This window comes from Eumetopias jubatus, unplaced genomic scaffold (assembly GCF_037043125.1).
Source record: "Eumetopias jubatus isolate StellerSeaLion01/CBP00866 unplaced genomic scaffold, mEumJub1_p1.0 scaffold_12, whole genome shotgun sequence".
Taxonomy (NCBI): domain Eukaryota; kingdom Metazoa; phylum Chordata; class Mammalia; order Carnivora; family Otariidae; genus Eumetopias; species Eumetopias jubatus.
Window position 1 is genome coordinate 72,964,576 of NW_028274818.1, and position 12,821 is coordinate 72,977,396.

The 12,821-nt window shown below is 46.8% G+C and overlaps 1 protein-coding gene across 3 annotated transcripts in view; it reads right to left on the reverse strand.

Annotated features, from left to right (window-relative positions):
- ANKS3 (ankyrin repeat and sterile alpha motif domain containing 3) overlaps positions 1–12,821 on the reverse strand; it is a 32,917-nt gene that overhangs the window by 19,552 nt on the left and 544 nt on the right. For all 3 annotated transcript variants that reach the window (XM_028117554.2, XM_028117553.2, XM_028117552.2), the window contains exons 2-5: positions 10,012–10,180; positions 7,637–7,835; positions 7,317–7,438; positions 6,036–6,117 (exon numbers count right to left, since the gene is read on the reverse strand). In XM_028117554.2, coding sequence (XP_027973355.1) covers positions 6,036–6,117; positions 7,317–7,438; positions 7,637–7,835; positions 10,012–10,178 — 570 coding nt within the window. In that variant the 5' untranslated portion in view covers positions 10,179–10,180. The remainder of the gene's footprint in view (positions 1–6,035; positions 6,118–7,316; positions 7,439–7,636; positions 7,836–10,011; positions 10,181–12,821) is intronic.

Below are 12,821 nucleotides of genomic sequence, written 5' to 3' on the forward strand. Positions count from 1 at the left end.
GGCAGTCAAAAGGCACAAACTTCTGGTTGTAAGATACAACATGACAACCGCGGCAAGCACGGCCACATGATAAACACGGAAGCTGTTCGGAGGGTAAATCCAGAGCTCTGGCCACAAGGAAACACTCCCTCTCTGTGCCCGCATCTACATGAGACAATGGACACTCACCAGACGGGGTGTGGTCATCACTTCACAACACGCTGAGTGACAGCAGTGCACTGCATTCCCTCAGCTTCTACAGGGAGGTCTGTGTTTACATCTCGGTAAAATCGGGCGGGGGCGGGGGGAAAAAAACACCATCTTCACTGTTAGGGTTTTAACTATCACGTTTTTAAGCCCAGAAGTCTTCAACCTCAGATTACAGCTAAAGGGGGAAAAAGCAGTAATACTATCCCTTAGTGAGTAAATGAGGAAGAAAATAGAACCAAGAACAAGGTCCCCGAGGTGAGGGAAGAAAATACTAGAATTTGTTTATCCTTTACATTTTGGGGGGTTTTCTTCCTATTTTGTAATGTACATAACATATTCCTAGAGACGTACATGATCAAAACTCACTCTGACAGGAAAGCATGATCAAAGCTTCGGAGACTGTGGCCCAAGAGGATGGCGGGCACACTTGTCACGTGGGGGCCAGGCCATCAGCTCAGCTGTCCCCTAAGAGGCCTAACCACGCCCAGATCATCCTGCCCCGCCAGCAGGAAGGGAATGGGGTGGAAGGGAGGCAGCTACAGCCCTCTCCTATCCTTGCGGAGCACAGGGAGCCCAGCGTCCTGCAGTCCCCCATCTCCAGGAATGGGGCCTGGCTCTGGAGGGCCAGCTCGGGAGACCGGTGGGCCCGGCCCTCTGGCTCCCTCAGGTCTAACCCTGACTGAGAGGAGGAAATCTGCAGGAAATGAGGAGCAGAGGAGAAGCCGTGCAGGGTTAGCCACACGGATTCCCCAGCAATGGAAGAACGTGGCCCATTAGCCACATGCTCCCAGCCATGCCCGCCAGCACCCCCACCCCTGCCCCCCAATGCCAAAGCAATCATGGCGAACTGCCCAACACCTTCTACTCCTGATTAGTGCTAGGGGGAGATCTCATAGTTGATTTCCTGAATTTGATCACTGTATGTGATCATGAAGACAAAACTGTTTTCAGGAAATACATACTAAATAAAGTATTTAGGAAGAAAACGGCATTACATTATGTCAGCAACTTACTATCCAATGGTCCCAAAAAGACAGTATGTATATAGAGACTAATAAAGAAAATGAGATGAAATGTTAATAATAATAAATGTTAATACTGGGCAATCTAGTGAAGATACACAAATTCTCTGTATTATTTTGACATTTCTTTAAGTCTGAAATCATTTCAGAATTTTAAAATTTTAAAAATTTTCTGAAAGAAATCCAATATAATTTGTTTCCTCTAACTACAAGTTGCCCAATAAATAAAATCTTTAAAAAAAAAGGGGGGGGGCGCCTGCGTGGCTCAGTTTGTTAAATACAAGTTGCCCACAACACACAATCTCATTCCCAACTGGGGAGTAAAGGTACCAAATGAGGGCATAATCTGCATGGTAGATAAATGATCTAAAATCTCTGATTTTCGGGGCGCCTGGGTGGCTCAGTTGGTTAAGCGACTGCCTTCGGCTCAGGTCATGATTCTGGAGTCCCGGGATTGAGTCCCTGCTCGGCGGAGAGTCTGCTCCTCCCTCTGACCCTCTTCCCTCTCGTGCTCTCTCTCTCTCTCAAATAAATAAATAAAATCTTTAAAAAATAAAAAAATAAAAAATAAATAAAATCTCTGATTTTCCAGTATGTTTTCCAATGTGAATGTCTCTCATGACTTCTAGTTCTACCTAATATATATTTTTTTAAGATTTTATTTATTTATTTGAGAGAGAGAGGGAAAGAAAGCAGGAGAGGGGATAGGATCAGAGGGAGAAGCAGGCTCCTCACTGAGCCGGGAGCCCGATGTGGGACTCGATCCCAGGACTCTGGGATCATGACCCGAGCCGAAGGCAGTCGCTTAACCAACTGAGCCACCCAGGTGCCCCAGTTCTACCTAATTTAAAATCAAATTCTAGGGCGCCTGGGTGGCTCAGTCAGTTAAGTGTCTGCCTTCAGCTCAGGTCATGATCCCGGGATCTCGGGATCGAGTCCCGCATCAGGCTCCCTGCTCAGCCAGGAGTCTGCTTCTCCCTCTCCCTCTCCTCCCGGCTCATTCTCTCTCTCAAATAAATAAATAAATAAATAAATCTTAAAAAAAAAAAACTTCAAAAAATATATAAATAAAAATAAATAAAATAAAATTCTAGGGGTGCCTTGTGGGGTTCAGTCGGTTAAGCATAGACTTGTGATTTCAGCTCAGGTCATGATCTCAGGGTCATGAGACTGAGCCCCACGTCAGGCTCTGCACTCAGCGAAATCTACTTGAGATTCTCTCTCTCCCTCTGCCCCTTGCACCCATGTTCTCTCTCTTAAAATAAATAAATCTTAAAAAATACATAGTAGGGCACATGATATGATGAGCACTGGGTGTTATATACAACTGATAAGTTACTGAACACTACATACGAAACTAATGATGTACTATATGTTGGCTAATTGAGTTTAAATAAAAAATTTTAAAATAAATAAATACATAAAATAAAATTCTAAACTCAGAAGCCGAGGTTATGCTTTTTACAGGTTTGAGCTCTTACCCATCTATTCTTGACCCTATGTTAGGTCTTAAGGGTGCCTAGTCTGTGTAAGTGGAATTACTTCAAAGAATAATTATTTGCAGCAAAGAAGCCCAAATGGCTGACAAATATAAGAAAAGATGCTCAACCTCACCAGAAATCCGGGAAAGGCAAAAATCAATAGGAGACAGCTCATCTGATACCAGGTACCAAGTGCTACTGAGGGCGTGGAGAAGAGAGCTATAAAATACTATCAGAACGTCAATCAGGATGACTATGGAGGAAAGTAAGTTAATACTCTCCAGTCAAGATCACCCTACCCTACACACCAAAAATTCTACTTTGAAGAATACATCCTGATTTCTTTAAAATCCCTTCCTACATGCTCGAGAAGACAGGTAAAAAATGGGAACCACAGCCCTGTCAGGAATAGCAATGTAGACACATGTGAAATGTCCACTAAAAGACGAATGGATAAACGTAAAATACTCATACATTCAATATGTAGAGAGCTGTCAAAATGAGTGAACCAGGCCCCCACGCACTGGCACTCTGTCAAATGACACAGTCTGACACGTTATTTACATAAATCTTTAAAATATATCAAACAACCTGTGCCTTCCTTAAGGACACACAGTGCGTGGCGCAAGCATAAAACCAGGAGAAGGAAAGCTGCAGATCAACATCTGTTTAGGGGTCACTCTGGGGTCATGTGGGTTGTATTAGTATCATCCTCTGTAGTTTTCTATATGTTGAAAGTACTTCAAATTTAAGATTCATAATTCTTGCTGCTGTGGAAAGAGTATAAGTTGGTACAATTTGCTCTTCAGGTGGCAAGTGGGCAACCCTACGTTAAGACTGTACTCACATTCCATGCAACATTCTACCTTCGGTACTGAATTGGACAGATGTGGTCACACGCGTGTGCAGAGATGTATGTGCGGAGTCTCCACAGCACTGTGTGTGACAGCCAGAGGCTGGCAACGACTCACTTCCAACGACTCTGATTCGTCCCTACAAGGAAATGCTGTGCCGCCACGAAGAAAAGAGAGAGAGATTAACATACACTAATACAGAACAATCTCCGAGAGACAGAGAGAGAGAAAGAGAAGGAAGGAAGGGAGGGAGGGTGGGCGGGCTGAGGAGCAGCCGTGGGGAGAGACCAGGAGACCGAGGCAAAGGGGGCAGGCAGGCTCCTGTACCCCCTCAGTCTCATGTCTAGTTTTACCATGTAAGGGTACCGTTCCCAAATCCTTTTTTTTTTTTAAGTCTATGAGCTGGCACATTTATTTATTTATTTATTGGGAGTGTGAGCACAGAATGTGGGGGAAGGGGAGAGGGAGAGAATCTCAAGCAGGCTCCACGCTCAGTGCGGAGCCTGAGCTCAACCTCACGACCCCAAGATCATGACCTGAGCAAACCAAGAGTCAGACACTTAACTGACTGAGCCACCCAGGTGCCCCCAAATTCTTTTTTCAAAGAAAGATAGCATGTTAACATTTTATTATGCTAAAATATCCAGTTGGACCCCCCAAAAGAAAAATCATAAAATAAATACAAATGGCCAATAAATGCATTTTTAAATGTTCAACCTCACTAGTAAGTATAAACCAAAACAGATGCCACTTTTCTCCCACCACATTGGCAAAAACCTAAGACAAGTAACTTTCAGGGCTTGGTGAGGACATGAAAAAGTGGGCACCTTCACATATTACTGGCAGGGGGGCGGGGAGGCAAAAGAGACAACCTTTCTAGTGGGAATCTGTTAAGACTTATTTCAACCCCACTGCACTTTTTAACAACTTTATTAAGACAAATTCACTTATCGTGCAATTCACCCACTCACAGTTAACTCACTGGCATGCAACCATCACCATAATCAATTTCAGAACACTCTCCTCACCCTAAAAAGAAATCATGTACCCCTTAACCACCACCCTCTCCCTAGTACTTCATCTCTCGTCATCCCTTCCCATCCCACCCTCCCTGCCCACCCTCTGCTGCCAGCCCCAGGCCACCATTAATCTGCTTTCTATCTCTACAGATTTGCTTACTCAGGATATTTCATATGAAAAGAATCCTACAATATGTGGTCCTTTGTGTCTGGCTTCTACCACTGAGTATAATACTTTCAAGGTTCATCCATATTGTAGGTGTCAGAACTTCATTCCTTTTTATGGCTGAATAATATTTGTTTGTGGAGAGACCACACTTACCTTAACCATCTATCAGCTGATGGACATGTGGGTTTCTTTCTTTTGGCTACTGTAAATAACACTGCTATAGACATTTGTGTTTAAGTTTTCATGTGGACCAATTTTCAGTTCCCTTGGGTATATACCTAGGAGAATGGCTGGGTTATACAGTAGCTTTATGTTAACTGTTTGAGGAACTGCCAGACTGTTTTCCAGAGAGGCTGCATCATTTTACACTCCCACCAGCAGTGTGTGAGGTTCCAATTTCTCCACATCTTCACCGACTCTTATTACTGTCTTTTTATGTTACAGACATCCTAGCAGTTTTGATTTGCATTTCCTAGATGACTAATGATGTCAAGCATTTTTTCATGTGCTTATTGGCCATCTATAAATCATCTTTGAAGAAATGTCTATTCAGATCCTTTGCCCATTTTTTATTGTCTTTATTAGGACCTATTAAGTGTCACATGTGAACACGAGCAATCCGCCCTACAGAAACAGAGTATACCTGCATGCAGGCTGAAGCTGCTCGTACGGAGCTAGTCCCTGGAGCACTGTTTATAACTGTGAAAGGTCAGAAACCTAAATTTTGACAAATAAGGAACTAAGTTAATTATGGCTCGGATTATACATGGGATACCATAAGGAAAAAATGTCTATGGCATATTAAGTGAATTTCTAAAAGCTGTAGAGTAAACACACAGTAGAATCCCACTCTGTTCAAAATGAAGAGCAACTTGTGTGCACCTGTCTACAGACAGACCTTCCTAAGCAGAGAAGTCCTGGGCTGTCTCTATCAAACCAAGTGGGCATATTGGGGAGGAACCGCGGGTGCTTGAGAAGGAATATCTTAGCATTCTTATTCTGTATGTTGTTTTTAAGTGATGGGATGATAAGTGTTACCTACTTTTTAAAATATATTTTCCATACTTCTCAAATAATAGCATTTTCAAAATTATTACAGGACTAGGTGTCTATTTTTCCTCACCACTGTACCACTGAGCGCCATTCAATACTTGGCATCAGTAGATACAATGAAAATGTGCCGAGTAAATAAGGAGCAGCTATTTCTGTGCAGCAGAAAATTCTGTTACAGCTCATGCTTCAGGGGCAGGACTCCTCACCTGCCATGACTAAATCGTAAGCAAATCAACAGGGTCACTTACATGATTGAGAAAATACTGCACAATTATTTCATGGCCAGCGGCAGCTGCTTCCATCAAAGGAGTAAATCCATATACCGGCTCCCTGCAAGACAGAGGCCATGGCCAGACGATGAGCGGAGAGGAGCTCAGCCAGGCAGAAGCTTTCCTGCTGCAGACAAACCCAAGCCAGCTCGTCACCCATCCCAAGGCATCCAGGTCTCCCTCTCGCCAGAATGAACAGGGTGACACGAAAAGAGTTCTTATCAACACATGAGCCTCATAAATTCTTCTGCTTCTACCACCAGCTCTAGTCTCTCTTCCTGAAGACAATCTGTCTCCCCATCTTCACTCCCTCTAAGCTGCTTCCACTGGCTGACTCTTAAATCTCCGTTTTAATTACAGGCAAAAAGCACCTGTTGCCTTTCACTGCGCACAGCCAGCCAGTGTCTCCCACCCACCTATCCAGATGATCTTTGAGCTCAGCGTCTTCCAGGAGCCCTCCCAAGAGCTCTGAGACTAATCATCTACCTTGTCCTTATCTCACCCACTATCTGATGCTTATTTCTGGGCTCAGCGCTGTCTCCAGATGCCTCCTGACCCTCCCTTCTCTCACGCTGGTCTAGAAGACAGGAACCAAGCTAAATTCTGGGTTGCACCCACTCTAAGACACACCATTTTCACATTCTCACATCTCTGAAGTCAGAATTTATCTTAAAACCAATAGGCAAGTGGCATTTTAATCAGTGGCATTTCTTTCTCAGTGGCGTGTGAAACTATGATGCACCTTACAGGGGGTGACTTCAGCCAGGGGCGGGCACCGTGCCAGCCAGAAGCTGGGGTGGTACTTGCTGTGTTGAAAGGGGATTATCGTCATGACATGCTTTAGACAACACAACACCCCTTCCAGCTTGTAAAACTCATGACTGCTTTCAAAGCATCACCTCACCCGATATAGACAAAAGACAGGAAGGAAAAAGGAATTAGCATTTAATGCATGTCAATCAAGGGCCATTCACTATGCCAGGCCGCTGGTGTGTGACAGAACACGTAATTCCTCCAACAACCCCATGACACTGGTATTGCTGGCCCCAGTTTTCAGATAAAGAAAATGAGGCTCAGAAAGTGCCGCACCCAGTGTCCCCTGACAGATGCAGAAAAAAGCTGGGACCAGCCCCAAGCTTCCCACGCCTGGGCAGGCCTGTCCCCTCCGCCCACGGCAGAGGCTACCCTGCACTCTGGCCCGTGGCTGCCTCCCCAGCTGCCCCCCTTGGTTACAGCGGCCACTAACGACCCGGTAATCACCTCACGTTGGCATTCGCTCCACTGTCCAAGAGGAACTTGACCATCTGCTGGTGCCCAGCGCTGGTGCAGTGGAAGAGAGCAGTCCAGCCCTGAATGTCCCTCATTTCCAGCTCGGCACCTTGCTTTAAGAGAACACAGAATGCTCGTTACCGCCTCAGCTCCTCTGTGTGGGGCAGGCGCACTCCGGGCCGTCACGCTGCAAGAATCAAAGGGATGACCGAAGCAAGCACACGTACGCCATGGCCTGCAGTGGTTCCCATCTCCGCCAGAGCAGCCAGGAGCCCCTCGTGTCTCTGGGCCTGAGTCCCCTCGTCCCTCACCTGGAGGAGAAAGTAGGCGATGCTCTCGTTGCCACAGCTGGAAGCCAGCATCAGCGGAGTCTGCCCTTCCGGGGTCGGCACGTTCACGCTCACCCCTGCCTCGAGCAGCAGGTGCACGATGGTATCGTGTCCGATGTACGAGGCATACATCAGCGGGGTCCAGCCACCACCATTCTTCTTATTCAAATCTAACTCTCTCCTAAACAAACACAAGATACGCCAGACATGTCCAGCCATCTCACATGTGAGGTTTACCAAAGCTGGCAGCAAGGCCGGGCCAAGAGAAAGAGCGGGAAATACAGCCAGGAAGCAGAACTTATCTGCCACCCTGAACGTCATGGGGGAGGGGAGGCAGGCGGGGAAACCATTAGGTTTGCCACACAGCTGCCTCTGCAAAGTCCTCAGAGCCATCTTCCTCCTCCGACTGCACATTCTCATCGGCCCCTCCGCCTACCCCAAGGCCAGCAACTCTTCTTTCCTACCCCAGCTACACAGATGGTTCTCAATCAGGGGTGATTTTTTGCTCCAAGAGACATTTGGCAAAGTCTGAAAACATTACTGGTTGTCACAACTGGAGAAGGAAAAGCTACTGGCATCTAGGGGGTGGAGGCCAGGGACGTGGCTAACCGGTTATCCTACATGCACAGGTCCCCAACGGAGAATGATCTGGCTCGGGCTGTCCGGAGTGCCAGAGTCAAGGAACTGTGACCTTGAGCCCTGACTGCCTTCTTCTCCCAAAAGACCAGAATCTGCTAGTGTGGGGCTGGGTGGAAAGGGGAATGGGAAGGGACTCAGAAAATGGACAATATTTCTCCCTTGTCACCTCATCCTACAGAAACATTCTTGGAAAATCATTGACCAGAGAATCCTATCTTTCTCATTCATGTCCATCAAAATTCTGGAAAGGCGTTTCCCGCAGGGAAAAAACCATGGGCTTCCAAGCCCAGAGTCTGGGGTTGGGGCATGGAAATCACATCCACTTCCAGGACACCCTGAATAGTTCATGTCCCACAGCCTTTCTTCTCACGCAATCCCTGCCTCCAGCAGAGGCAACAACTGACAATCAATCCAGTCTGTGCCTCTCAGAGGTATGCACACAGGAAGCTACACAGACAATTATTTTCCATTCACTAGCATCTTCTAGTAACTCTGGGATGCCCACGCAGCCATTTCAGAAGGTCCTGATCCCAGGAATGCAGTGGCGGCCACTGGCTGGGAGAGCGCACAGAGACCAATTCATCCTGGCCACACGACCTTCACTGTGGGAGTGCTCAGTTCCACGTGGAGAAGAGCCTAGCCCTTGGCAGAGCATCTCTGAGGCTCTGACATGTCTAGGCGGGCCCAATCCTCCCTTCGGAGGCCTCTCCTGCCCTCAGGCCCCTGGTCTATGCTTACTGTGGCCAAGCTTCAGTGTCAGCTAGGGCCACAATCCCAGTCAGAGCACAGACACTTCCCCTCTCCCCTGTGGAGCCATTTGGGACCGTGAATTTAAACAGCACACCCAAAGGCTTAAAAGCCCAAGAATGCCAAAGAAGCAGAATTGTAACTGGGGTCTCAGTGACCCTATGAGGGAATGTGCTGCCTGTGTGCCCAGCTGCACATTCCTAAGGCCACCTGGTACAGGAGTATGACAGAATGTCCCTTACCACAGGCCTGCACTTGTACTCGACTGGCCAGATATTCATAAGTGATGGCTAGGACTTGGGAAACAGAAACCTGGGACTCAAATGAGGCTTTGCTTTGGCTCCCCAGGAACTGAAAAAGGCACATATGGGTACGGACCTGTGTCCGTACAGGTCGTTTCTCCAAGTTATTGATGAAAAACTGAAACAAGGAAGTAGGTCAGTAAGGGGGTGGAGAGGAGGAGATGGGTCCTTTTCCAAAAACTACATTAACATATGTATAAGACTGCAGGTGGCAACCCCCAGAGAGGAAGATAAACCCCACTTCCTCCTCTATAGCAAAAGCTAGAAGGGAAAGGAACGCAAAAAAGAAAAAAATGAACCTTCTGGGGAAAGAAGGCCATACGGCATCACTTTCTAACTTTATTTTTGTTTTGTTTGAACATTTCTGCAATTCATAAAAACCATTAAGTGACTCTACAGAAAGCCCGAAACGTTTCATAAGCCTATGAAAAAAGTTTAAAGCCTCTCTTTCTTCCGAGGAATACAAACTGACTTCCTTATTAGTGTCCAGCATAAATCATTACTGACCACTGTCCAAGAGACACGGGGATTGATCTGTGTGTCTGAAATGTCTACAACTATGTGAGGCCCCATGAGCTTACTGACAGCTCTGTCTGGGATGTGAAGCATCCCAGTACAGAGACGGTACTCAAAATCTAAGCAGAAGGAACATTTCCCAAGATCTCTTACCGCTGCACACATTCCTTCACCACTTCATCCTGGCCGATGGAAGCAGCTGTGTGAAGATCCAAGGGGACGGCCAGCTCTTCCCGGCTGACCTGAGCACCCAGCCCATGCCACATGGACAAGCTGCGGTTCAGTTCTGGCTCACTAGCTTCATCGCTGAGCTCCGACATCACTGTGGAGGGAGACCCAGGGGTTAGGTCTTTCCTTCCCGGTTGTTCCAGGGAGTGAAACACGATGGTTACACTCCTACCTGCAGTAGGCCTCGATGTCACTATCCTAGCAGACTCAATGCAGTCAACTCCTGGGACAGACTTAGAAAATTTTTATTAAATATCGTATGGGTTTGGGCAGCTCCATCCTGCTAATACTGGTGAGCTTGTCACCAGACAGAAAAAGAGGAGCACATATGGTGAGTCACACACTGCGGTATATACTTTCCTTCATCAATCCTCGGGCCCCAGTTCTGCAAAGGGAATTCTCCAGCAACTCGGGAAGCCTGACAACCTCTTGGATGGGCAGTCAAGAAATGCTAATTGAGTCACTGGACCAAATCACCTCTTGGGTGGGGTGGGAAAGAACCCTGGACTTGGAGTCATATCAAAATTTAGCTCTGCTATTTAACATCTCCAGTCCCTAGTTCCTTGCTGTCTAATGGGGACATAGCTTAAAGGGCTGCTGTTAAAACACATGGAAGAATGGATAAATAAATGGCAGAATAGCATATAATGGAACGCTAGTAATAAGCAGAAGAAACAGTTGATATGCATAACATATGAACGAATCTCAAACACAGTTGTGCAAACAGAAGCCATACTCAAAGGCTACCTACTATATGATTCCATTTATATGACATTTTAGAAAAAACAAACCTGAAGGGCTGGAGGACAGATCAGTGGTACCAGGGATTAGGAACAGGGGAACCTCGAAGGGACAGCAAGAGAGAACTTGGGGGTGACGTACCTGTTCTGTATCTTGACTGGTGGGTATGTTGACTCTATACGTTAATCAAAACCCATAGACCCAAACATCAAATGAGTGAATTTTACTGTATAAAAATTTTAAACAAATAGGGTGCCTGGGTGGCTCAGTCAGGTAAGCATCTGCCATCGGCTCAGGTCATGATCTTCAGGTCCTGGGATCGAGCCCCACATTGGGCTCCCTGCTTGGCGGGGAGTCTGCTTCTCCCTCTACGCCTCTCCCCTGCTCATGATCCCTCTCTCTTTCTCAAATAAATAAAATCTTTTTTTAAAGATTTTATTTATTTATTTTGATAGAGAGATGGCGAGAGAGGGAACACAAGCAGGGGTGGGGGGTGGGAAAGGGAGAAGCAGGTTTCCCGTGGGTGGAGCAGGGAGCCATGTGGGACTCGATCCCAGGACCCTGGGATCAACCTGAGCCGAAGGCAGACACTCAATGACTAAGCCACCCAGGCGCCCTCAAATTAATAAAATCTTTAAGAAAAAAAAGTTTTTAAACAAATAAATCTTGAAAAGAAAGTCCCAGCACAGAAACTAGGATGTGATTGGTATTCAGTGAATGTTAACTGAGCAGGAATCCACCTATGAATTCCTTGAAAGTGGGACAGATGGTGGGCAGGGAGGGGGGGGGGGCGATGTGACAGACTGGTAAATTTGTGGGGTGACGGAACTTTCCCAGAGATGCAACACCACCAGGATGAAAAGTCTACGACTGGGGTGCCTCGGTGGCTCAGTTGGTTAAGCGATTGCCTTCGGCTCAGGTCATGATCCTGGAGTCCTGGGATCGAGTCCCGCATCGGGCTCCCTGCTGTCAGCAGGGAGTCTGCTTCTCCCTCTGACCCTCCCCCCTCCTCTCATGCTCTCTCTCTCCATCTCATTCTCTCTCTCAAATAAATAAATAAATAAAAATCTTTAAAAAAAAAAGTTTTCGATTATGACAGTCCCTTATCCTGGGAATCCTAACCAAATCAATGCCAAGCCCTTAGCTTCCTGTTAGAACCTTTAGGTCCAAGAGTAACATTTGTCTCCGTCTCTACTATGGGTGGGAAAGAACAAGAAAGCAAGTATAGAAAAGAGAGAAAAGGAGAAAACAACGGTCGGGTCCATTCAGATGGCCTAAAGGTGCCCCAGCAATTCACAGATGCCACTAGGACCTCAGTCTTTACTAAAGAATGCTTCCAAACTCCAGGAACAGCTGAGATAGCCAAACAAGCAACAAGCCACCAATTTGGGGGACAAAGAATTTGTAAGCCCTTGGCCAGTATGTGTACATATGAGGGGGGCTGTTAAGTAACCAAGTTCAGAGCAAAGCCCTGCTTTCTGATACCACCACCTCCTCACACCCGCAAGGCCTGAGATCAACCAGATTTCTCACTGCGCAGGTGAGAAACCCCAACCTGAACAGTCCTGGCCAAGAGACACTGGTTCAGAACCCAAATAAGCCTAGTGCCAGTCCAGGGCCCCTTTCAATACACCGCTCAAGCCTCCAATGGGTGTGTCTCTTCTACTCCAAATGCCAGGGTGGAGTCCAAATGGTCTCTCCCATTATTGGAGGGAGGCTCACACGGCTGACACCCTGCAGGGTGGCAATCAGAACCAGACCCGGCTCAAGGAGCCTAGGGAGGGAGAATTCGGATGCCAAGGGGCCACAAGGCTACCGCTACTTCTTTTATCACCCCACCACATGCCATACTCTACAATGACGGGGTATTTGTTATGAATAAAACGGTTATGCTCATCCATATATTTGCATACTCGCTCAGCGGCCGTTCCTCTAAACCAAAAATCTTAACTAAAAAATAATGACGCTGGTGGTCGGCCGCCATGCCTAAAGGG